Here is a 25,009-nt window from a genome sequence, read left to right as displayed (position 1 = left end):
ATAAGTACAATTCACTAACAAATGCGTAGGACAGTGTGAACACCAAGACCAGGGTTTGTGAGCCTGTGTATTAATATATTGCAGTCATTTTGAATATATTATGGACATGTCATCATGAGGCCTTTACCTCTCGTCCCGTTGTTTTGAATTAGGCCCCTAGGGGGCGCTGAGGTGGAGCTGATTGTTCAGTAGCAGCAGGTGATTACAATTTTCAGCTAACGACTTACATTCTCAGGGTTCCCACGCGTCCTGGAAAACCTGGAAATCCTGGAAAATTAATGACCAATGTTCCAGTCCTGGAAAACACATGGAAAATGAGAGAAAACATAAATTGTCCTGGAAAAAATCTTGTTGTCCTGGAAAATTATTATTTTTAAATGTTCTTGATCATTTAAAGAACATTGTGAAAATTGTGACATTGTGTAAGTTTCACAAAATGTGATTATTTATTTTGGAGACATAAGTATCTTCTTAATGTGTTAAATGTTGTGAAATGCTGTATGTCCAGAGTAAATGCAGCCTTTGTATAATTAAACAGGCCTCTAAAGTGCTGTGTGAAAATGGAGGACTAGTGGCGCATTTATAAAGACCACTTTATTTTCCTTTTTACTACATTTACTACAGTGAATTTATTGGTAAATGTTTTCATCCTTTGCACCACAAATAGCAAAGGTTTTCTATGTAATTGCTATAAATCAGTTTATGGTGAAATTCACAGGCAGTTTGGTGATTCTGACTTCTTATTGTGTTTTGGTTGCCTGTGTTCAATTTATTGGCCATAATTAATCTTGTTTTCGCCGAGAAAGCCTCGTGTATAACAAGTTGAACACCGAGTATATAGTAGATTATTAGTTAACGCCGTTTTTCTTCTGCAATACCACATTTGACCACTGAGAGACACTGTTACATAATTCAGATACATTTACATACTCTTTAAATTCCCCACATTTCGTTTTGCATCTGTTCGTTGTTACAATTGAATGATTTTAAAGCGGTTTAATGGTTTGTTTTGAAAACTACTTTCTAAACCAGTGTGATATTGTAGTGTGGAGGAGTTTGTATTCTCGTCTCTGATTGGTCGCTTTTTGAATTCATTATCGTTTCCTTTGTGTTTAGGTGTTAAGGATTACTTACATAGACATTTCCTCTGCTAATTTTAGCATTAACAATATGTTAGCCATGTATTGAATACTGTTATTCGCGGATATGAAGAGAAAACGGTATTTACCGTCCTCGTGTTTACACTTGTGTAGAATGACACCGTTTCTTGTCTGCAGTTATAGGTATCGCTTCTCGGCCTTTTGGCTAAGATCAAGTGTAGTATCTGTTCTTATCAGTTTAATATCTGATACGTCCCCTACCCGGGGACCATATATTAAATTGATTTTTGGAACAGGGAGATGGAATAGGGGCTTGCTCCGTCCACTCCACGCATCGACCCGGTATTGCAGTATCTCCGGGAACGGTGCACCCTCTCTGTACTGTTAAAGAAACGTTATAGCTCTACATTAGTCTAACGCTAATACAACACTTGTGTTTCTGTGCCTAGTGTGGTTTTTATAGAAGTTACTCTGTTCTAGTGATGGGAAGTTCGGTTCTTTTCCGCGAACCGGTTCTTTCGGACGGTTCATTTTAATGGACCAGTTTAATAATCCAGTTCATCAGTTCTTTAACGTAATGACGTAAATTCCTTCATCCCGCCGCTGTCGTCAGATATTAATACAATCAATTTAATCATAATCATAACTTTAGTTGAATACGTTTCTTACATTTAGGTTTTGCAACTAAAACACCCAGTACAGGCATTGATGTGCAAACGTGGGTGTTTTACGTGTCTTAAAGATATAAAGTTAATACACTAATCTTCATCAACTTACAAAAAAAACATAATTTTGAAATGTTTTTTCGCTCCATCAGTTGTTTCAAAAACTAATTCGACTGAGTTAAACACTTTTATACGTTGATAAGACATTAAATCATAACCATTTACAATTGTTGCTGTATCAGTTCAGTGATTCAAGCATGCGCAGTATCAACAGCTCATCGGTTCTCGGACGCGTCCGTAAGAAACAGTTCTCAGTTCTGTACCTATGATTCGCTGTATCGGTTCAGTGATTCATGCGCAGTATCAACAGCACAACATGTCTCAGTTCAGTGTACAGGAGTTACATATACTCCGGGATATTAGTTTATTTAGAGTCGGACCGACTGTCAGGCATGACCGAAAGTGAGTAACTTTAGTAACTTGTGGATCAGCGCTGACTCAAGACGCGAACAGCTTAGAACGACTCAGTCCGATTTGGTGAACTGGTTCATCCAGTTTACTAAAAAGAACCGGTTCAAAAGAACGATTCGTTCACGAACTGGCCATCACTACTCTGTTCTTTAAAGTAGCGCGTTTTACACGTTTATAATCACAATTACTCTCTGCAGCGGACATCAATCGTGTGACACACGGAACTACTTATCCGGAACTATTTATCCGGAATATGGCGTCCGGGCTCATATTAGCGGTCGGACACAGAAACTTTCTCTCTTGTTTAACAATCTTTGTTCAAATATTCAGATTATAGTCACCTGGAATTGCAAGTTCAAAGCATCTTTCCCACTTTATATTTTATGTATGTGCAATAAATAAGTTATCGGTTGTTGATGTTGTTTACATCTTCGATCTAACTTTCCTCCTAACCCTCAAACCGCTGGTGGGGGTGGGGGTGTGTGTGTGTGACTGTATCGAGGCTTTAACACTATCTTAATAAAACCCACTATTCTTGTCTCCTACTGCTTACAGTACAGTGTTGTGTCAGTTGTTTTGTACTGACTCTTTTTAGTGTAAAGTGCAGATGTATTGATTTATAAACGCATTTTCCTGAACACTGTGGATCTCGTTCCATATTCAGTCGCAGTGCATCATGGGAAGTATCGTACTGTCTGGTTGCTTAGACAATATTGGTTATCATTCGGCTTTAGATGTAATAAATGTGGTGTTATATTTTGCAGCATGTGTAGACTGTGGTGTTTTGGTGTTGCACGTTTGTGTAATGATTAAAGCTGACTTCCTCTCCCTAATGGTAAAGGCTGTGTGTGGTGGTGCAGTCACTAGCTGATGGAACTGCAATTCATACTTACCTGGCAGGGGAGATACCATGATCAAGAAGGTGGTTCACCCAGAGCGAGGCTCAGCCATTGCACTCCGGCTGTGCTGACCTATGCGAATTCCCCAAATGTGGGAATCTCGACTGCATAATTTCTGGTAGTGGGGGACTGCGTTCGCGCTCTCCCCTGATATTCACTGTACTAAAGTTAGAAGTTATTCTATTGTATTTGCAGGACTTGTATATGTTGTTTGTATCTCATTGAGAGTGGCTTGTTTCTAGATTCCTAATAATAAGGAAATTCGAAGTTGACCTATGTTTTTCTTTTCTTTTTTTTGCTTAAAGGTGAAGATTAGTTTTGTAAGTTTCCCTTATCTGTCAAACATATTTTATTAGATTGTCCTGGACTTAACACAAGCAGAATATTTGTGTTTTTGTAATTGAATTTTTGTCATGAAAATAGCTTTTATTGCTGTCATGGCATTAAATAAAATAATCTTTATCTAAAGCAGAAGTAGGCTCTGGAGGACATATTTGGTCTTCGTGATCTCATTGTTGAGACTCAAGATGACAACCAACCACCACTTTAGCTTAATTTCACTGGTTGTTTGTACCTTTTCGTAAGTTAAGACAACACCATGTCGCAAAGGATCATACTCTGCAACTGCAGAGCAAAAGTCTAAGGAAGACACTGTCTGAGGTTGTGTTGTTGCAGGAATACTAAATAAACAAATACAAACCAATACAATTCAAATGTTTAAATTAACATGTATAGTCAGGGGGGCACGGTGGCTTAGTGGTTAGCATGTTTGCCTCACACCTCCAGGGTTGGGGGTTCGATTCCCGCCTCTGCCTTGTGTGTGTGGAGTTTGCATGTTCTCCCCGTGCCTCGGGGGTTTCCTCCGGGTACTCCGGTTTCCTCCCCTGGTCCAAAGATATGCATGGTAGGTTGATTGGCATCTCTGGAAAAATTGTCTGTAGTGTGTGATTGCATGAGTGAATGAGTGTGTTTGTGCCCTGCGATGGGTTGGCACTCCGTCCAGGGTGTATCCTGCTTTGATGCCCGATGACGCCTGAGATAGGCACAGGCTCCCCGTGACCCGAGGTAGTTCGGATAAGCGGTAGAAAATGAGTGAGTGTGAACATGTATAATCGGAGCAGTGTTGCATGCAGTAGGCTATAAGGTAAGTTGTGATTGTTCATTTGAAGTTTACTCAAGTGGAAGAATGTAACTAATAAACTTAGAACTACTAGCACTATGCATTATATTTTGAAAAAGTAGATTATCTTAATATCAAAACCTTTCAATTTTCTCTGGACTCAATGATAAATACGTTTGACCGCTGGAATGAACCAAAAAAACTAGAAAATCGCATTCATGAGGATTTATGGTGATTTTATTTCCCGTTGGACCTTTGTCTACATTGATGCTGATGCACTAAAGAAGAGGGGCTCCCCTGTACCAAGATGGCGGCTCTATTGACGCATTCGTTCCAATGAACTGCCGTAGCCAAGGCGACATCTAGGCATCTCGCTCTAGGTTCCGGGAGATTTTAACTAATTTGATGGCATCAGGGAGCCGCATCAATAAAAACCATTGGGTTTTTTAAAAACGAGTTGGGTTTCATTTCTCTGGCTGTTTCCGTGTTTCTTACTGTAGATCACCTGCCAGTCATTTTATCTATCTAAAGGAAGGAAAATCGGACGATTGTCATTTTCAGTTGTGTTCTCATCCATACTCCGAATCACACAACCCATTTATAAATAAGTAAGTATGGTTATTTTATTTACTTGAAATATCAGTACTATTTATTTATATAAACCAGAACTTTATTTTATTGATTTTTGCTGTTGTGTAAACTACTAGGCAAGTACTAAGTACTGCACTTTTCTAATTGTGAAAGAAAGTGAGTAGAAACAAGTTGCCAAAAAAATTATTTCTTGCTAAAATTTATTATTAAACCTTTTGTCGTTACATATGTGTATTATATTAGTCAAAAGATTATCCAAAAACATAAGCCACTTTTAAACATATTTGAGGTCCACTTCTTGTTTAAAATCATCTTTTATGATGTCACATGAATTACATTTTGACTTTTATGGCCAACACCCTTATGTAGAAGCTAAATGAGCAAGTGCTTTGAAGTCTTTCTCAATAAATACATTTATACTGGTTTATAGGTCACAGACTAAGGATATCATAAGTCTAAAACTCTGCCGGTAGGTAATATAAGACACACACACACTTTTTTTTAACAAATACACAAACAAACAAAGAAAATGAATGAAAGAAATACAATAAAAAGTAACTGCTGTCATTCAGGAACAGATAGGCTTTATTTCAAGGTGTAATATCCACGCCCTCTTCTGAGTATGGGTCACCATACGTAGCTGTATGTCACGTCGTCACTCTTCCAGCCACCAGAGGCGAAACCTCTCTCGAATACTGAGCCACTTCCGGACCCACCCTTTTCCGGATTATTCAGACATTTAAACACCATATACGCTACTTTTTTGCTACGTAGATAACAACAAGAGAAATATAGCAATGCATTCTACATAAATGCTATCAGTATACACAGGTAAATGATTTAATCCAAACGATGAATACAAATAACATATAAAGATAGCCAGAGAAAACTAAATAAACACACACACATATGGTGCAGTTTAATTGTCTATTTCAAATTTGCAGAAATTATTAGAAGACCTGGATGACGGTGCCAAACATTGCCAAATGTTAATGAAGGATGAGGACAGATGACAGATTGTCTGATCTAGCAGCATGTAGTTTCTCAGTGACGGTCAAAAGGGAAGTCTCTGTGGAGTACATGGCTTTGTATCTGGTTGGTTCTGTGTGAGATGGATAGATTATGGGACAGACGTCTAAACAAACACATACATTGATGGATTTATCTGATGCTGTCCCAGAATTAATTATGAATGTAGGATACTGGCAGTGAACAGCTTATTTGCTGTAATTTGCATGATGAGAGAAATTTCCCCTCAAATATTTATTGCAATCATAGCCATTTTGAGCAAATGTTTACTGACAACTAGTATAGTACAGTCTGCATTGCAGGTGATCCCACCCATCACACAGCCTCTTCAGTCTGCTGCCATCAGGGAGGAGACAGCGGAGTCTCCTGGCCAGGACCAACAGATTGAAGGACCGCTTCATTCATCAGGCTGTCAGGAAGCTGAACTCGCTCCCGAACTTGCCCCCACCTTCCCTTTTCTGCCCCAGGCACCACAGATCTTTGAACCCACATCACCCCTCCAGATCCCACATCCCCAGGTCCTTCCACTCCCCCCTCCCACTAACATACGATGACATGCACCAGTCACTTTGTGCAGCATTGGTCTGCTCATTTGCACTTTATGCCTTGTGCTGCTTTATTTAATTTCTATTGTTAGTATTATCTGTATGCACCTTGGGACTGATAGTAATGCAATTTCAAATTCTGTGTGTACTGTACATGTGGAGGATTTGACAATAAAGCAGAACTTGAAAACAGAGATCTACATCAACAGATTCATTGAGCACTTTCCCAGAATTCCTATTGAACATAGGATAATGCCACTTAAAAGCTTACATGCTGTCATTTGCATGATGGGAGAAATTTCTCCTCAAATATTTAACACGATCAAATGTTCATAATTGATCAAATGTTTAGTGCCAACTAGTACAGTGCAGGGAAATGTGTTCAACCACCTAATACTAAGTATTCTTTATGAGACTATGGACAAGTCCTCAAAGCAAAAGCCTGCTGCTGAAAGTCTTGACTCTGATGTGCTTGAAAAGTTATGCGATGCACTTATGCCTTTCACCAATCCTAACTATTCAACTGAGGTCAGCAGACTTACTTACTGTTTATTTGCTGACCTACACAAGTTTGTCCCAGAGCACATTAACACATGTGGAGTAACCTCAGTGCCTGAAATAGTTCTTCATGCTGTAGATATAGGACCAGATGATGCAATTAAAGAAAAACTCCACAAACTGGACACAAATCTCAGAAATCCCCAAATCTCAAGCACTGTAGATTGCTTGGGTGAAGCAGCAGACAGCATGCCATCGAAGAAGAAAAAAAAAGAAAGACAATCAACAAGACATTATCTCAAAAGAAGATTCTGATACTGCAAAAACATCAGTTCAGGAGTCCAGTGTGCATCCATATGCAACTTTGTAAATACACAAAACAACTTCAACTTTGTGAATACACACTGAAGGAATACATTGAAGACCATTTGCCAGAAGACACTTCTCACATCCTGAAGAAAATTGTAAAAGAAGTTCTTTATAGCTTAAATGCTCTTCACGGCCATGACACCAAAGTGCTTCACCGTAGGAATCCTAGTAGGAATCCTATTAACAGTCTTGTCTGTAATCATTGACATAATTAAAAACACATTCAACACTGGAAAATTCTTAAATTGGCCTTCTGATGTTATTAATTTTTAACAGATATAACCGGAAAGGCAAGACTAGCTGATTTCGGCATAAGTCGAAGACTGAAGTTGGGGGAGACGACTTGCCGCACTAATCTTGCTGGAAAGTACTGGAAAGCCAGAGAGACGCTTGAAGAGGACATTAACAGTGGCTACAAGAGGAGTTCTGACATTCAGGTACTGTATATTAATTTTTAATATTGATTAGTAATGCATAATGGATATTAAAATGTTTGGTTTTAACTGTTGTAACTCTAAACACATTTAGGTGGCAGGAATGTTAATATATTACGTCCTCTATTGTTGTACATCCTCCTATTACACGTTTGTTTGTTTTTTTAACGAATGCACTCTGATTAGTAGTCAAATCTGAAACAGTCCCTTTCAACGTTGCATTGGATGCCTAAGGCCCTTTCTTGTGGCATGTCTTTGAATGTTAAGTCATTTGTTTTTGTCTCTCTTGCACGTTCAGTTGGCAGGATGCTTTGTAGAACAGCAGGGCTATTTGAGATAAATTTGTGTAGATGGAGCTCTCCATGCTTGCATATCTCTGTGGCCTCTTGTGCGAGCTGTATTGCCTTTTCAACTGTGTCTGTGCTTGTGACTCCGTCGTCCACATAAGTCCTTTCCATGAACTCCGATCGTGCTGGGTGGCTGTGACAGAGTTCTTTAGCTAAATACCTCAGTCCGTAATTTGCACACCCTGGGGATGATGTCGCACTGAAAAGATGTACCTTCATTCTGTATACCTGTGGCTGTGTCTCCGTGTTGGCGTTTTTCCACCACAGAAAACTCAAGTAATCTCTGTCCCAACGCTGAATGTGAAACTGGTGGAACATCATAATTGTTAATCAGGTCTGGCCCTTGGAGACGATGATCATTTAGACTTGTACCATTGTGTTTGGCTGAACAATTGAACACATGTAGTTTAGTGGGCTTTTTGGGGTAGTATATGCCATGATGGGGAATGTACCATCGTTCAACTTTTATTTATTTTTTATTTTTTATTTTTATTTTTTTTTTATAATCCCTTCATTGTGTACTTCTTCGACATCACCCCCTTTAATAATGTTTTTCATGTAAGTTATATAGTCTCTTTTGTAATTTTCATCTTTGTTGAACTTTCACTTTAAGTGTTCGAGTCTGATTTCAGCAGGCTTTCTGTTGTCAGGTAAGTCTGAATGGTAGAGGCATCTCAGTGTCCTTGTTCGTTTTTTCCTTATTTCCTCCTTGAGCTTGTCCAAAAAGATGAGATCCTCTTGTGAGACTGTTTTGTCACTTGCCTCTGTGTCCTTAAAATCTGACTCTAGCACATGAATAATGTCTATGTCAGTAACAGGGGGTAATTCCTTTATTGTGATTCTATGACACAAACTTGACTGAGTTTCATTGAGCGCTGGTGTGGAGCCTCCAATGATACTCCACCCTAGGTCTGTGCAGCTGGCATATGGTTGCTCACCTTCTCCTAATAGAACTTGTCTTGGAGCTAAAGTTCTGGGACAGTTAAATCCGATAAGGAGTCCAACATCACAACTCAAAAGAGGTGGTATCTTACAGCAAATCAATGGCCTCATCTGACAGAAATTGCTGATGTCACTTGTGGGTATGTTGTCATAGTTAACTGGAATAAAGTCTTTGGTATATGAGGGGGTAGGTCGATGCGAATGTCTGAATCATAACCTCACACGCATTCCAGAATCTCTGTTACTCTTAACAGTAGAGTGAACACCCAGCAGTTAGTTAGCTTTAACTTTACAGGGTGAGTGTCCGCTCGTAGCTGTTTGCTTAATTCTTCACAGACAAATGTGCTGTCACTCTGTGTGTCTAATAGTGCGTAAACTAATTGCTCTTTAGATGGGCTCTGAACCGTAGACACCCATACAGGAACAATCATGGATGTGCTACTTGATTGACCACCCTTAGTAATGTTGAGAGCTGTGACTGTCGCGGTTTCATTTGGAGTGCTTGGAGCGGTGTTTTCAGAGCTTTGAGACCTTACATATGTCTTGTGACATTTGCAAAGGAAGGCATCCCACTTGTCTGCACAATAACAATCACAAGTGTGGTGATGGCAATAATCTTTGGCATTATGGCCCACCTTTAAGCAGCTATAGCACAGTTTATTGGCCTTAACATATGTGCGCCTCTCTTCTAAGGGCTGATCTAAAAAGTTAGGGCACTTTGACAACTGGTGATTTTCATCTTTACAAAACGCACAGGGTACCTTTAATTTTGTGTTGCTTGTCCTTGCTTTGTCGTTTTTGTACTGTGGCTTGCGTTGTGAAGACTTGTGTGGATCTGTTTGGTTTAAAGTCCTTTGTGTTCTTTTTCTCATAGGATGAGCTGTGTGAGTGAAGAGCATATGAAGAAGTGACCGGGTTGTGTGTAATCTCCGCTTCGAGTGCCACAAAATGTGCAAAGTCCTTAAAGGAGGGAAAATCCTTGCCGTCCATAAGTATAACTGTTACCTGTAGATTCCAACGGGTTGCCAGCCAGTCAGGAACTTTCTGCAGCAACTTTTGATTTTCCTCAGTCACTTAGTATTTCTAGGCCTTTTACGTATGGTGTGGCTTGGAGACATGCATCCTTTGAGCTTATTTTAGGCCATTTTGCCAGTTTGTCTCTGAAAGCCCTTTGGACAATAAAAGGCGGACCATAACATTTGGTCAATCTTTTGCCTTGCATCCTTGTATGCCTCTTCATCACTGTGAAAGAATGTGCCCTCAAGACAATTTTGAGCTGGGCCTGTGACATGCCTTTTGAGCAATTGAAGTTTATCAGCAGGTGAGATGCCTTTGCAGTCCACAAGTGAAGAGAATGAAGCCTTCCATTCAATGTAGTTAATTGGATCTCCGCTGAACACTGGGCATTGGCACTGGGATTCTGTTTATAGCTATACTGTTTTGAATTGCTTAGGCCAACTGGGAAATGTGTGTGAGAGGTGCTTGTGTGACAATTTGAGGGTTTGGATTGTTCGTTGTTTGATTTGACATATGGATAGACACATTGTTTTGTGGCATTAATGGAGGTAAGCCACTACAGGGAGCTGGTGCTTCATGAGCAGATTGGTGGTCAACAGAGAAATGCATATCGTTTAATTGTATTTGCTGATTGTCCATATCCTGATTGTCCATATTCTCTGTCGTAGATCTCATGTTTTGTGCGAGCAGCTTGCATTTCCTGCTCTGCCCTTAAACGCTCATGTTCTGATTCTGTATCTTTCATTTTTTCCTTTTGTTTAATTTCCTCTTGCACAATTTTATATTCTGCTTCCTTTACAGCCAACTCCACAGCTGCATCAACCCTTTTGGCTGTGATGCTTGAAGTGTCAGACTGCTTACTGATGCTAGACTGAGAGGCAGTACCTTAGATGGAGCGGGCGTACTGTTGTGACGGTAGCTGATGAAGACGCTGCCTTTCTCTATCTTCATCAAAATCACTGTCTATTGCTGTTATACGTTCATTAAGTATTTTCATAATGTCCTTAGTTACTGCTTCACAAGAGTCCATTTTGCGTCTTGTGTCAGGGGATGGCATAATATGCTCCCTTATTTCATTGTACACCTTCATCCTGTTGTTCAAACCATTTTCAATGTGATTGGCCATTGCACACAACTTGTGCTCTGATAAGTCAGTCTTTAGGCTTTCTCTGGATGTTCTGATTAGCCCTTTCCATTGTTCATAGAGACTTATCAGTTTTTTTGTGCTTTTTAATCAATTCGTTTTCAATTTTTTGTGAACTTTAATCCAACCAGATATATCACCAGTGTAAGAACTTTTGCCTCTTCTGAGGGGCTGCAAGTATATATAAGATATTAACCATATTTGGAATATCATGTTGTACTATATAAACTGCGCTAGCCAGAGTGCACGCGCGCCTCATAAAACAAAAAAAAGGGGTGTAGCTTAAGACCGTAAGTCAACTATGGCAATACAATGGTTTCAAAATAAGACAATCGCATTTCCTGTATTATAATATACTTATGGTTATTTACACATTACTGTATATATTATTGTGTAAATACATGATTGTATACATGATTGTATATTTTATTGTGTATATATTGTATACATTATTGTGTGTGTATATGCGGGTGTGTATATATTATTGTATATATGTTCAGGTTAGTGTTAGATTTAGGTGTAGCCTAGCATTAAAGAGATGCATCAATATTTATGTAAATTACATAGGTTAACAATTTATTTTACATTTTATATTAGATAGTGTTTTAGATTTTCATGAATGTATTTCATTTAGAAAAACATTTAATAAAAAACAATGACAGACATGACCCATCTGAACAAACCTAAAACAATGAGGTTAATTATGAACTTAATTATCTCATCCTCATTCAGTCTAGTTAAAATTTTGTGACTGTTTACATCTAGAAAAAGAAACATTTCCCAACAGAGTCCCACCATTATGCTTCAGACCATCCACTAGAGGGAGAATAAACATGAACAGCATGTACTGCACTGTTGTTAGTCTGCACTGGGGCTTTTTTAATATATGTCAAAGGTTTTACCTACTTATGGTAAAAGTATTTATTATAAAAAGAAAAAGGAAAGTCCACAGACAAAATATCTCATGCAAAACAGTAAAACTGCTGTGTGATAGCAGAAGATAATGCTCATCATGCTTTGCTGATGGTTATCAGTGTAAGGGGTAACAAATGTCTCCAGCTTGACTTTTGCAAACCCAAAATAAGATTTCATACGACTTACTCGTAATCATAAACATATGCCATGACAGGGCAATATGTAATACAGATAACGAGAAAGTGAATAACACATTTGAAGTTACCTTGTATGAAGGCTGTATGTAGGCTTTAGCCGTGTGTTTTTATGCTTGTGAATCAAAGCGCGTTTTGGCTGTTGTTATAATGTCTAATGACATGTCTTGGCCCAAATCTGCTGTAATTTTTTAAAATTTCAACCTCAATATCAAAAATTTCAACCAACTATCGGAGATTTAGCCTGGTTTAGCATTAAATTTGTGATCACAAAATCCTGGATTTATTTTTCAGTTAGACTTTCAATTACACAATGGTATAAATAGAAATGTTATAAATCTTGTTTACATCAAATCCTTAATGCCATTTTATATCAAAAATGAAGTTTGTTAAATGCCCTTAATAACGATTACAATTTTTGTAAAAAATTGCAGAGATCGATAGACATCACCTCCATAAGAACTACAGAATTAAGAAATATAAAAAAGTAACTGGGAACTAAGAAAAAACTCTGGTTGAAAAAATATGAATAGAGATGTCCAGCACCAGATAATTTCTATATACAAAGTATATAATGAGTGCATGTTCATAATGGGTTCACTTCACCATTAAAAGTTAGCAGAAGGTCAGCTGGTGCCAGCTTATTAAACAGTGTGTATGTAGTAATCACAGCAGCATGTATAAAACTAACGTGATATTTTAATAAAACATTATCATGACTAATGTAAATATAAAAAAAATATTAACAATGAATTAATATTTATCAAACAAATCACAATGACAGTGGAGACATAATTGTGCATTTTGATAGTGATCATGTCTCCGGTATCTCAAGCATAAATTCCATCGAAGTGGTCCACCCTCTCGTTTTGGCAAACATGAAAACAGTTTCAAAAAGGTCAGGGAATAACGTCATCAAATTTAAATTCTTGGCATCATCAGAGCTATTGAGACAGAACAAAAGTAATTAGTTTAACACAAATCAAAAAAAATTACATCGGTAAGGAATATTTTCTGTATAACTCACTAATGCTGATGCAGATTCCTTAAGAAGCGCAGCAGACCAAGTGTGTTCTCTGGGTAGGTCTTTTTCCTACCATCCAATTTTTGCACAAGCTCAGCAGGTAACTGTGGAGAAACAGGAATTATTGAAAGTCAAGTACTTTCTGATGCACAAACAAGTATTCTGTAGTAGTCCCATGAATCACACTTGCATGATCTCTAAAACCAGCCCATCTGGTAACAAAAACATGCCATGATTAAGATCATGGAGATTTCATTTTCCCCATTCTGATGGCTGAGAGTGAACATTATCTGATGTGGCTGGTTGTATCTGCATCATGTTAAACATTGCACTGCTGATACCTGATTAGATAATTGCATGAATGTGCATGTATACTGGTGTTGTTACTAATGTGGTTAGTGATATTAAACAAAGCTTAATCACTTTTCTAAATGTTTTTTAGAAACAGTTTATAACAGTTTACCAGTGTTGTATAAAGTACTAGAAAGCAATACTTGAGTAAAAATACAAGTATCGTACTAGAAAAAGACTTTGGTAGAAGTGAAAGTTACCTTTTAAAATATTACTCAAGTATGTCTTAAAGTATCTGATATATACTGTACTTAAGTATCAAAAGTAATTTTATGATATTTAATGTACTTAAGTATTTGAAGTAAAAGTAAAAAGTCAAATTTCAGTGATTTTCGGTAGGCATAAGAAGCACTTCATCCGGTAGGAAGAATCTTTCATTCCAATTGTACAGAAACATTTCTTGCAAATACGGCCAATAATAATAATTATAAAAATAATTTTATCTTGTGTATGTTACACATAAATCAACATCTAATTACATTTTTATGTAAAGCCTAAACTGCTGAAATCATCTATAACAAGCTAAACTTAAATTCTGAACTGGACATGTGACTGACTGACTGACTGACTGCCTGGTGGGTTCTCAGACCTGTTGGTGGTTCTTGTGAAGTCTGACTACTAGCATCAGGCAGGAAGCTGCTCTGGGGTATTGTGGTGATGCAGGGCCTGGGGGCTGGGCTGGGGTCTGATTGCACCTGATCTGTATGTGTTTGCTTCTTTAAAAAGAAGTTTGATATCTCTGCCTTTCTTTTCATTTTTTTATTGACCCTATGTAAAAATATGACCCATGGATATAACACATTTAAGCATCAAATACAGATTTTTTTTTATTAAAACTCAACTTTAACTACAAATCCCACTATAATAACTGCACTTTAAAATCAACTGTCAGCATAAATGACTACTTTAATCACCTTTATGATAGATAACAGGCTGTCTGCAATTGCAGTAATCTTTTGAGTAACATTACCAGATACATAGTTTAATAACAACATTAAACACTGACAGCTGTAAAACTAGTTACCTCATATTCGCTAAACAGTTAAAGACTTACACACAGACACTGCACTGTATACGTGTATAACTAGCACAAATGTCAACGTAATGTATATTATGGCTAAACTGGGGAATGAACCGATCTCTCTTGTCTGATTAATCTGTTAATAGCGTCTAAAGTCAATTTATATAGCGATGTAACTTTCGAAATATGTTTCTGGAAAACTAAATCCTGATGTTTAATCTCAAAACTTACCGAAATTTGATATTGTAGTATTAGTCTGTTACAGTATTCTTCTCTACCTCTCAACTCTTTCTTGTCATTGATTGATGGATTTGAAATGTTGAGCGGCGCCGTGACCAAGTGTCAAACGAAGACTTCTTTTGATCGGTGAAATGAGATGTCAATCAGCACCAAACTTCCAATGCTATCAAATAAAAATTCGGGGTGTCACCTGAGGTGGCCAATCAGATGTCAGGGGTGTTCAGTGCCACCCCGGACACCCCTCTGGCTCCGCCACTGCTCCTTCGGCAACATTACGCTGAAATAGAGCGTGCGGAGCTGTGTAATGTAATCTAGGAGCAGTGATTTGCCAAACCTCCCTTATTGCAGTCGCACACATTTCTTCTGATTTTATTTTGTAGTAACGAGTAACGAAGATGCTTAGTGGAAATATAACGTAGTAAAAATATACATTTTATCTAGGAAATGTAGTGGAGTAAAAGTGAAAGTTGACATTAATTTAAATAGCAAAGTAAAGTACAGATACGTGAAATTTCTACTTAAGTACAGTAACGAAGTATTTGTACTCCGTTACATTACAACACTGCAGTTTACTAGTAGTTTTTGTTAACGACTATCATAAATCAGCAAATAACTACAAAATTTACAGTTTCAAAATGCATATTTCTTTGCACAAACACATTAATTCACATTATTACACACATTTCTTAACCAAAATGCATCAATGAACACATTGTAAATGAAACAGTGACAAATCAATATCATCTTTATAGACGATTGCTGCTGCAGATTAATGACTTATATTAAGTCATTAATAAAGAGTGAAATCTTATTGGACTCACTTTTGTTTTCCAGTCTAAGAAACTTTCCCCTGCTGTAACAGCCTCTATAGCAGAAAGGAGGTCTGGGCCAGCGTTGCGGCAGTTTTCTACTTCCTTTTCATTACCCAGCTTGTCTAAGTAGTCCAATTTACTGAAAATTTTATATAAAAAAAGTAAAATACCATGAATATTTTTTTGCAGTGAATTGGAAGAAAATTATTGCAACTTACATATACTATGCAATTTTTCATAAAAACTGCATTAATTTAAAAAACAAACAAACATACAAACAAAAGCTTGTCTTACTCTTTATTTGGCCAAAAGAATGGGTGGCGAAGGGTTTCCTCTACATTAGGTCTGTCCTTTGGTTCATGACTGATCATCCACTTCACCAGGTCCTTTGCCAGTTCATCCTCCACGTGTTCCAAAGAGTACTTCCCATCAAGAATGTTACTCTCACATCGAGGGCCTGTGCCAAATGGATGATGTCCACGGGAGAGGATGTAATATATTAACATTCCTGCCACCTAAATGTGTTTAGAGTTACAACAGTTAAAACCAAACACATTTTAATATCCATTCTGCATTACTAATCAATATTAAAAATGAATATACAGTACCTGAATGTCAGAACTCCTCTTGTAGCCACTGTTAATGTCCTCTTCAAGCGTCTCTCTGGCTTTCCAGTACTTTGTTCCAGCAGGATTAGTGCGGCAAGTCGTCTCCCCCAACTTCAGTCTTCGACTTATGCCGAAATCAGCTAGTCTTGCCTTTCCGGTTATATCTGTTAACAATTAATAACATAAGAAGGCCAATTTAAGAATTTTCCAGTGATGAATATGTTTTTAATTATGTCAATGGTTACAGACAAGACTGTTAATAGGATTCCTACCAATCAGAACATTCTGTGGTTTGATATCTCGGTGAAGCACTTTGGTGTCATGGCCGTGAAGAGCATTTAAGCTATAAAGCACTTCTTTTACAATTTTCTTCAGGACCTGTAGCTGCTGAGAAGTGTCTTCTGGCAAATGGTCTTCAATGTATTCGTTCAGTGTGTATTCACAAAGTTGAAGAGCAAGATATCCAAAATGTTCATCCTCTGCAAAGTCCACATAGCGCACAATACAAGGATTATCAAGCTGAGGAAGCCGTAAAAATTGCTCTTCATTTTTGAGGCCTTGATATTCGGACCTGTACATTCGTTTGACAGCTACCTCAGTGCCATCATCTCTCAGACCAAGAAAAACACGAGTTCCATCACTTCCTTTAGCGATCTCAAATTCAGAACTATTGCCAATTGTAAGATTCCCCAGGTGATAAACCTTACTTGCTGGTAGGTTAGCAAGCTTCTCTAGCTTGGGCTTCCAACGTTGACTCAATGAAAGCCAATTTCTTTTAACTGGTAAATCCTCAGTGTGTGTTGCATATGGATGCACACTAGACTCCTGAACTGATGTTTTTGCAGTATCAGAATCTTCTTTTGAGATAATGTCTTGTTGATTGTCTTTCTTTTTTTTTCTTTTTTTTTTCTTCTTTGATGGCATTCTGTCTGCTACTTCACCCATGCAATCTACAGTGCTTGAGATTTGGGGATTTCTGAGATTTGTGTCCAGTTTGTGGAGTTTTTCTTTAATTGCATCATCTGGTCCTATATCTACAGCATGAAGAACTCTTTCAGGCACTGAGGTTACTCCACATGAGTTAATGTGCTCTGGGACAAACTTGTGTAGGTCAGCAAATAAACAGTAAGTAAGTCTGCTGACCTCAGTTGAAAAGTTAGGATTGGTGAAAGGCATAAGTGCATCGCATAACTTTTCAAGCACATCAGAGTGAAGACTTTCAGCAGCAGGCTTTTGCTTTGAGGACTTGTCCATAGTCACATAAAGAATACTTAGTATTAGGTGGTTGAACACATTTCCCTGCACTGTACTAGGCACTAAACACTTGTTCAAAATGGGTACGACTGCATTAAATATTTGAGGGGAAATTTCTCTCATCATGCATATTACAGCATGTAAGCTGTTAAGTGACATTATCCTATGTTCAATAGGAATTCTGGGAAAGCGCTCAATGAATCCGTTGATGTAGATCTCTGTTTTCATTGAGTTTTTCAACCACTTTGTGCTACTCTGTTGATACTGTTCTGCTGATGGTCCCACAACATTAAAATATCTTTCAAAAAGTAGCATATGGGTAAGAGGATGCTCCTCAAAAAAATGTTCCCTACAGAAGTTAAAAACCTCTGACTGAGTTTTTCTGGGAACCATAGCAGCAAAAGTGAAAAACATTTTGCATTTTTCTACAGCTTCATTTCCTGCAGGTAATCTATTAATAAGATTCTCTACTTTTTCATCCAAATCCACAAATCCCTTCCCATAATTTCTTTCAGGGTTTGCACCAGCTTTTATAAGTGCTTCAATCACATCCAGTCTGTCATTACTGGCAGCAAACTGTAATGGTGTAAATGGTTGTTGTTGATGACCATCTGGATTAGCTTTTGCAGCTATTAATCTTCTCACAATATTCAGTGGAACTCCTGGAGTATTTGCAGCATAGTGCAGAGATGTTAGGCGATTTGTGGATAGTATGTTGGGATCAGCTTTTTCTCTCAGTAGAAAGTTACAAATCTCTTCATTCCCACATACAACTGCTGCAGTCAGGAGGGAAACATCATCATTCCAGATTGCTGAAGAGTACAGTCCATTAATATTGGATTTACTAACAAGTTTCTTTAATTTCTTTGCGTTGCTGTCAACAATGCACTGTATTAATTGATGTGTTTTCCTTGGAGTAACTTCGACAGGAACAGGAACAGGAATGGACCATTGTATTTGGAATGCCATTGATTCTTAAATGTTCTGTGGAGATAAATTGTGGTGGTATGGGTTATCACTTCAGCTTTATCACTTCACATCCATACATTTTAAGAACCTGCATGCTACTGAAAAAAACAACACCACTTATTTAGACATAGAATTTATAGAATGTAGAATAGCAAACTTCTATTTAATCAAAATTTAAAATAATTTCTAACAGTAGATGGTACAACATTTGAAAACATTTTTGTATTGTGCACACTGCAAACGGGTTTGATTTATTACTTAAGCAATTAATAATTTTGTTTATGATCATTTGGAAACTCTCAACTATAAGAAATTTTGTTCACTGTATATTTTACATATTTTATAAGTACAATTGAAAACTGCTTTACGTTAGAAGTTTTTTGTCTTTTCAAACATCTCCATTCAGCCAAATGTTCACTAGGTTCACACTAAGAATTGTGAACTTGTTTCTATCAAGCATAATGAGACTAGCAGAATTACAGTAGTTTACGGTGAATTTACGGTGGTTAACAAACATCATTTTATAGGCCTTTTTTATATTTTATATTTTAAATATTTGAGGGGAAATTTCTCTCATCATATTACACATATTACAGCATGTAAGCTGTTAAGTGACATTATCCTATGTTCATCAGGAATTCTGGGAAAGTGCTCAATGAATCCGTTGATGTAGATCTCTGTTTTCATTGAGTCTTTCAACCACTTTGTGATATTCTGTTGATACTGTTCTGCTGATGGGAACAGAACATTAAAATAACTTTCAAAAAGTAGCATATGGGTACAAGGATGCTTCATTTCCTGCAGGTAATCTATTAATAAGATTCTCTACTTTTTCATCCAAATCCACAAATCCCATCCCATAATTTCTTTCAGGGTTTGTACTAGACTCTATAAGTGCTTCTATCACACCACAATGTAGGTGGTCCAGTGAGGGTGGTAGCTTGGTCTTGATGTGCCTCATGACGAGCTTCTCGAAGCACTTCATAACAATTGGTGTGAGTGCGACGGGACGATAGTCATTGAGGCAGGACATTGTAGACTTCTTTGGGATGGGGTCATCAGGGGAAGGGATGGTCTTCCTTGCCGTTACGTTGTTCTGCACCTCAAACCGAGTGTAGAAGTCGTTCAGCGCATCTGGGAGGGAGGCATCGCTATCACAAGCAGGTGAAGCTATTCACTAGGTTCACACTAAGAATTGTGAACTTGTTTCTATCAAGCATAATGAGACTAAGTTGGTGAATCATTATGCTGTTACGTCCTTTTCTATTTTTGTTTTCTGTTTTGGGAGGTGTCTGTGTTTCTATGCAGGATGAACACCGATTGGTTCCTGAGGGTTACCTGGTGCCACGCCCTGCCTGGTCAGCTGACTCCCTGAGGCCTATAAAAGCCTCCACCACCTCTACCTGTTTTTAGTTTTTTGCTCACTTGCTGTGTTTGGTTACTCGTTTGCTGTTAGCTAGTATTGTGTGAGAGTAGTTTGTTGTATTTGTGTGTTTAGCCTTCCTGTTAATACTGACTCCTGACTATTCTTTTTGACTTTGATTCTGGATTGCCCCTATTTGGGCTTATTAGCTAACCTGTAAATATTTGTATATAGTATTATTGGGGAGGTAGGGAGACCGATGCCATTTTTGTTTGAACCTTTTATTGATTGTGTTTTTGTTCAGGGAGTTAGGGAAGTGATTGTATTTTCTTTTTCTTTTGTTTGCCAAGTAGGGAAGTTAAAGGCTACAATAATTAGCTGTTTTTGTTTGTTATTTTGGCCTTGTCGGCTCCTGAAGACATACCCCCAGTTGTGAAATTGTTCTTCTCATTAAAATATTGTTCTTTCAGTTATCTCTGTTTCCTCGTTCACTTTCATGTTGCGATTTCACCCTTAGACGGGGCATAACAACACCAACCTAGTGTAAATGCTTTGCCCATAAAAGCTTGACAGTTTGAGTAGCAGAATTACAATAGTAATTGAGTTATTGTGGTTAACAAACATCATTTTATAGGCCTTCTTTTTTCCTGATAATAAAATGGTTACTGTCTTTACAGTTAAAATCTTTTCTAGGTCATTTATACATGAATGTCATGTGGCAGACACCCTTATCAATATCAACTTATATTTATCTCATTTATAAAACTTTATAACTCTTTAAGCACAGCAGAGCTTTGTCACACAAAGTCACACAAAAATACTTAGTATTAGGTGAATGAAATGTACTATACTAGTTGTCAGTAAACATTTGCTCAAAATGGCTCTGATTGCATTAAATATTAGAGGGGAAATTTCTCTCATCATGCAAATTACAGCACATAAGCTGTTCACTGCCAGTATCCTACATTCATAATTAATTCTGGGACAGCATCAGATAAATCCATCAATGTACATGTGTTTGTTTAGACTTCTGTCCCATAATCTATCCATCTCACACAGAACCAACCAGATACAAAGCCATGTACTCCACAGAGACTTCCCTTTTGACCGTCACTGAGAAACTACATGCTGCTAGATCAGACATCTGTCCTCATCCTCCTTGAACATTTGGCAATGACTCTATTGACACAAGACTCTATTGTCCACCTTCAAGAGTTTTGGAATTCATGGAGCAGCATGGCAATGGTTTGCTTCCTACCTTGAAAATTGTAACATAGAGATGATCAACATCTGCTCTATATAGACTCTCTACTGCTGTCCTGCAAGGCTCAGTACATGGCCCAGATCTTTCCTTTCCCTACACTCACTCTTTTGGTGAGGTTATATCATATATAATATGGGTTCTCTTTCTACTTCTTCTCCTTCCTTTCCTCAGACAGCTTCTGCTTGAATCTCAGCATGTCTAGCAGACACATCTTTATGGATGACAGATCATGATATAAATTTATACAATATTTTGGGATGTTGTTGAAAATTTTATTACAAGAAAACTTAATACAGTTGTTAAATTGGATGGGTCTAATATAATGATATATGTTAATAATTGTGGGATAGAAAAGGATAAATCATATGTTTTCAATTACTGATCCTAATGGGGAAGTTTCATATAAAATGAAGCGGTCTGGTGGTAAGCCAATTCTTTTCGATTTTATCAGCGAATTTAAGCAATACTGCAATATGTATAAATGTGAAAATAAAAAAAAAGCTTCCAGTTCTTCTAATATTATCTGCAAATTTGAAATAAACAATTAAACTGCACCATATTTGCGTGTGTGTCAGAGCTAGGGTTGCCAGCCGTCCCGTGAAATACGGAATCGTCCGAATCGCGATTTGTCCCGTATTTTACATAGGTCCACATTATACAGCATCCCATGCAAATCACCCCACCCGCATTGTGTGGAGACGCGTCCTATTCTGCCCCTGATTGGGTAAAACTCGTTGCCATCGTTGGTTTGATTGGTTTGTTATAGGGTTACGGGCCGTGAATCACGGCCAATCAGAGTCAGAGGAGGGCGGGACGCCGCCTCGCCGGTTCTTTCAGAGTGACAGAAAATCCATATGAAACGGAGTGACAAGAAGTACACTTATAAAAGAAAGTAGGCCTGACATGCTCCAATACTGCACACTACTACATCTGGTCCGCTGATATTCACTGATACACTGATATACATCCACTGATGTTATTATGTTCATGGAAGATCTTTTGCAAGTTCTCTCTCATTTTCTACCGCTTATCCGAACTACCTCGGGTCACGGGGAGCCTGAGCCTGTCTCAGGCGTCATCGGGCATCAAGGCAGGATACACCCTGGACGGAGTGCCAACCCATCGCAGGGCACACACACACTCTCATTCACTACGGACAATTTTCCAGAGATGCCAATCAACCTAACATGCATGTCTTTAGACCGGGGGAGGAAACCGGAGTACCCGGAGGAGACCCCCGAGGCACGGGGAGAACATGCAAACTCCACACACACAAGGCGGAGGCGGGAATCGAACCCCCAACCCTGGAGGTGTGAGGCGAACGTGCTAACCACTAAGCCACCGTGCCCCCCTCTTTTGCAAGTTTGCAAGTTTGCAAGTTATAATTACTAAGTTATGGATCTGTTAATTTAATAATAAGTTAATAAAATATGGTTCACATCTCACTAGTTCTTCCAAAAGCTTATTTTTTGTGTTCTCAGTCACACTTTGTTGGCGTATATTTATTATTGTCATAACTGTGTATTCAATAAGACCATTTAAGTTGTGATAGTGAGAGACTGAGTGCATCTGTTCACACTGATTTCAATAGCAGATATCTTATTATAACGTCCATTGGTATCAATCTTAATATTTTTATGAATACATGTTTTAAGTTATGATATACCACCACTGGCACGCCATCGGGACTGTGGTCATCGTGGCCCCGAGGGGTGTGGCCCCCGCTGTGGCAGGCGTCCCTTATTTTTCTGTATTGAAGGTGGCAACCCTAGTCAGAGCTGATCAGCAATGTACGCTCACTACGCCAGTTCTGTCTCTAGTCTCTATCTGACTAGCTAAATTAACTGTGCAGTGCTGCCAGTGCATCTCTTGGCCTGTCTGTCTGTCACACAACAATTTATTGCGTGAACATTCGCGTGAATAAACGCCCAAGGGCAACAGTGTTTATAAACGGCAGCTCGATAAACGCGCCGCGCGTGCACATGCGTTCACATGCGCGTGCAATCGTGCACGAAATGACATGCGCGCTTTCCAGCAGCAACATCTGTGTGGGGACCAGTACAAGAAGTAGCGTGATAGCACTCCTAAATGACAATGTTTATAGTCTCTCAATCAAGGTTATAACAACGTTAATGCAATATGGAAACCAATGGATTTACATTGGAATGTGCATAATGCCAGGTCAATATGAATGCACTTCCCTCAGTAAATAATAACCATCAGGGATCAAGTATTGCTCTCATGCATAATATAAAACACAGTGACACGGTATGGCAAGCCATTTTAGCTTTTATACATTCACATGATATGGATTTTTGATATCAAGAATTCAGTTTTCATTACTTAAAATGTAAATATTAAGAGTGTGTGATTTCTAGTAGTAACCATATTTTTGATTTTTGATATTTTGATAACATTTTACACCAGTAAAAACGTAATTTCTGATATCTGCTATTGCATATTCACTAGTTGAATATTGCAAGAGCCAATTCATATTATAAATAGTATTTTATATTTGAAAATGGACAAAGAGGAATCTGAGGGAGGCAGTTTAAGTGGGGCCTAATGCAGCTTATAAAATTAATAATAGTAGTTATCTATAAATTCCAGGTGCTACTGTATGCTCAAGTTTGTTAGTAGAGGAGATGCTGGATCAACAGCCAGTACAACCACAGGCTCAGTTCATTCACTTCCAGCCTAAGTGAGTACTAGCACAGACCCAGTACAGCCAGCTTCACCAAATACTAACACAGACTCAGTACAGCCATCTTCATGCAATACTAGGATAGACCCAGTACAGCCAGCTTCACCAATTATTAACACAGACCGAGGACAGACTTCTTCAGTGAGTACTAACACAGACCCTGGTGAAGTACAGGCAGCTTCAGTCAGTACTAAAACAACCAGAGATGTACAGCCAGCATCAGATACAAGCAGACCCTATTAGAATGGTTGCTGCTCCACCAATTGATCCATCAGATTGGCCCTCAGTCTTAACAGACTTAATGAGGTCTGAGTTAGTGCGCAGAGGTCTATTCAAACCAGAAATTGGTTTTTCTTACCCTAAAGACAAGTCTAGAAGAGGGTTCCATTCAGGCTTATTACAGAGACATCTGTCAAATGGGGAAAAATAACTCAAAATTCTATTTAAAATATTCCATTCAATAAAGATTTGTTTATACCTCATTCAATTCTGTATTGTTTTACTCTTTGAGAGAGAAGGAGCAAACTTTTTTAAAAGGAGGGAGGTTTGTAGTGGGAGCAGTGGGGTGTCAAGTGTGAATGTGTGGCAAATAGATTACATGGCTCACAGGTCAGGTATTAGGGCCCCTTAGCAGAATTTTGCTTAGGGCCTCAGGGAGGTCAGGATCGGCTCTGGTGTGTGTGTCTTTTTATTTAGTTTTCTCTGGCTATCTTTGTTATTTGTATTCTTTGTTTGGTTTATGTAAATCATATACTTGTGTATACTGATAGCATTTATGTATAATGCATTGCTATATTTCTCTTGTTGTTATCTATGTAGCAAAAAAGTAGCATACATGGTGTTTAAATGTCTAAATAATCCAGAAGAGGGTGGGTCTGGAAGTATTCAGTATTCGAGAGAGGTTTCCCCTCTGGTGGCTGAAAGATGGCGTGGATATTACACCTTGAAATAAAGCCTACCTGTTCCTACCTGTTTGAATGTGTTGCTGAACGGAACAGACTAGAGTTAACTAAAGAGCATATCTTCCCATTTTGTGGAATCTATGCAACCAAGAACTAAAGCTTTTTGGAGAGCAAAGACAGGTGTTACCCAGTCAAAGAAAACTTTTCCTAATAAAGT

The 25,009-nt window shown here is 38.2% G+C and overlaps 2 protein-coding genes and 2 non-coding genes across 7 annotated transcripts; 3 read left to right on the top strand and 1 right to left on the bottom strand.

The window, feature by feature from the left end:
* The first annotated feature begins 1,285 nt into the window (after window positions 1–1,285).
* Window positions 1,286–1,476, top strand: LOC132849346 (U2 spliceosomal RNA). Its single transcript, XR_009648888.1, has one exon. It is a non-coding gene; the product is annotated as a U2 spliceosomal RNA (small nuclear RNA).
* A 1,645-nt stretch (window positions 1,477–3,121) lies between these two features.
* Window positions 3,122–3,285, top strand: LOC132849334 (U1 spliceosomal RNA). Its single transcript, XR_009648877.1, has one exon. It is a non-coding gene; the product is annotated as a U1 spliceosomal RNA (small nuclear RNA).
* A 993-nt stretch (window positions 3,286–4,278) lies between these two features.
* Window positions 4,279–11,501, top strand: LOC132848565 (uncharacterized). 4 transcript variants are annotated; one of them, XR_009648746.1, is made up of 4 exons: window positions 4,279–4,863; window positions 5,277–5,315; window positions 5,791–7,724; window positions 10,829–11,501. XR_009648746.1 is itself a non-coding variant. In XM_060874397.1 (3 exons), exons 1-3 carry the CDS (start codon window positions 7,275–7,277, stop codon window positions 9,900–9,902), a joined length of 360 nt encoding a protein of 119 aa, XP_060730380.1. In that variant the 5' UTR covers window positions 5,376–7,274; the 3' UTR covers window positions 9,903–10,790. The 4 variants fall into 4 exon arrangements, 1 of the variants encoding a protein (XP_060730380.1); XR_009648745.1 differs by lacking the exons at window positions 4,279–4,863; window positions 5,277–5,315 and adding an exon at window positions 5,376–5,677; XM_060874397.1 differs by lacking the exons at window positions 4,279–4,863; window positions 5,277–5,315; window positions 10,829–11,501 and adding an exon at window positions 9,885–10,790 and having other exon boundaries at window positions 5,376–7,455; window positions 7,564–7,724.
* Window positions 11,502–12,016: 515 nt separating this feature from the next.
* On the bottom strand, window positions 12,017–18,644 carry LOC132848564 (uncharacterized). Its single transcript, XM_060874394.1, has 6 exons — window positions 16,609–18,644; window positions 16,337–16,500; window positions 16,023–16,243; window positions 15,738–15,867; window positions 13,308–13,408; window positions 12,017–13,224 (listed from the first exon to the last, which is right to left on the bottom strand). Exons 1-6 carry the CDS (start codon window positions 18,557–18,559, stop codon window positions 13,095–13,097), a joined length of 2,697 nt encoding a protein of 898 aa, XP_060730377.1. The 5' UTR covers window positions 18,560–18,644; the 3' UTR covers window positions 12,017–13,094.
* Between the last annotated feature and the right edge of the window lie 6,365 nt (window positions 18,645–25,009).

The sequence above is a fragment of the Tachysurus vachellii genome, chromosome 7 (assembly GCF_030014155.1).
Source record: "Tachysurus vachellii isolate PV-2020 chromosome 7, HZAU_Pvac_v1, whole genome shotgun sequence".
NCBI classification, from domain to species: domain Eukaryota; kingdom Metazoa; phylum Chordata; class Actinopteri; order Siluriformes; family Bagridae; genus Tachysurus; species Tachysurus vachellii.
The sequence above is the reverse complement of the archived record's forward strand: the minus strand, read 5'-3'. Positions and strand labels throughout refer to the sequence as shown.

Bases quoted from the DNA above. Each gene is read 5' to 3' on its own strand.
- LOC132848565 (XM_060874397.1), top strand. From the start codon at position 7,275: ATGCAACTTTGTAAATACACAAAACAACTTCAACTTTGTGAATACACA. The intron at 7,456-7,563 runs GTAGGAATCCTA...AATTTTTAACAG, and splicing joins GCTTCACCGTAGGAATCCTA to ATATAACCGGAAAGGCAAGA.
- LOC132848564 (XM_060874394.1), bottom strand. From the start codon at position 18,559: ATGGCATTCCAAATACAATGGTCCATTCCTGTTCCTGTTCCTGTCGAA. The intron at 16,501-16,608 runs GTAGGAATCCTA...AATTGTTAACAG, and splicing joins ACCACAGAATGTTCTGATTG to ATATAACCGGAAAGGCAAGA. The intron at 13,409-15,737 runs GTGAGTCCAATA...GTTTCTCCACAG, and splicing joins TCTTAGACTGGAAAACAAAA to TTACCTGCTGAGCTTGTGCA.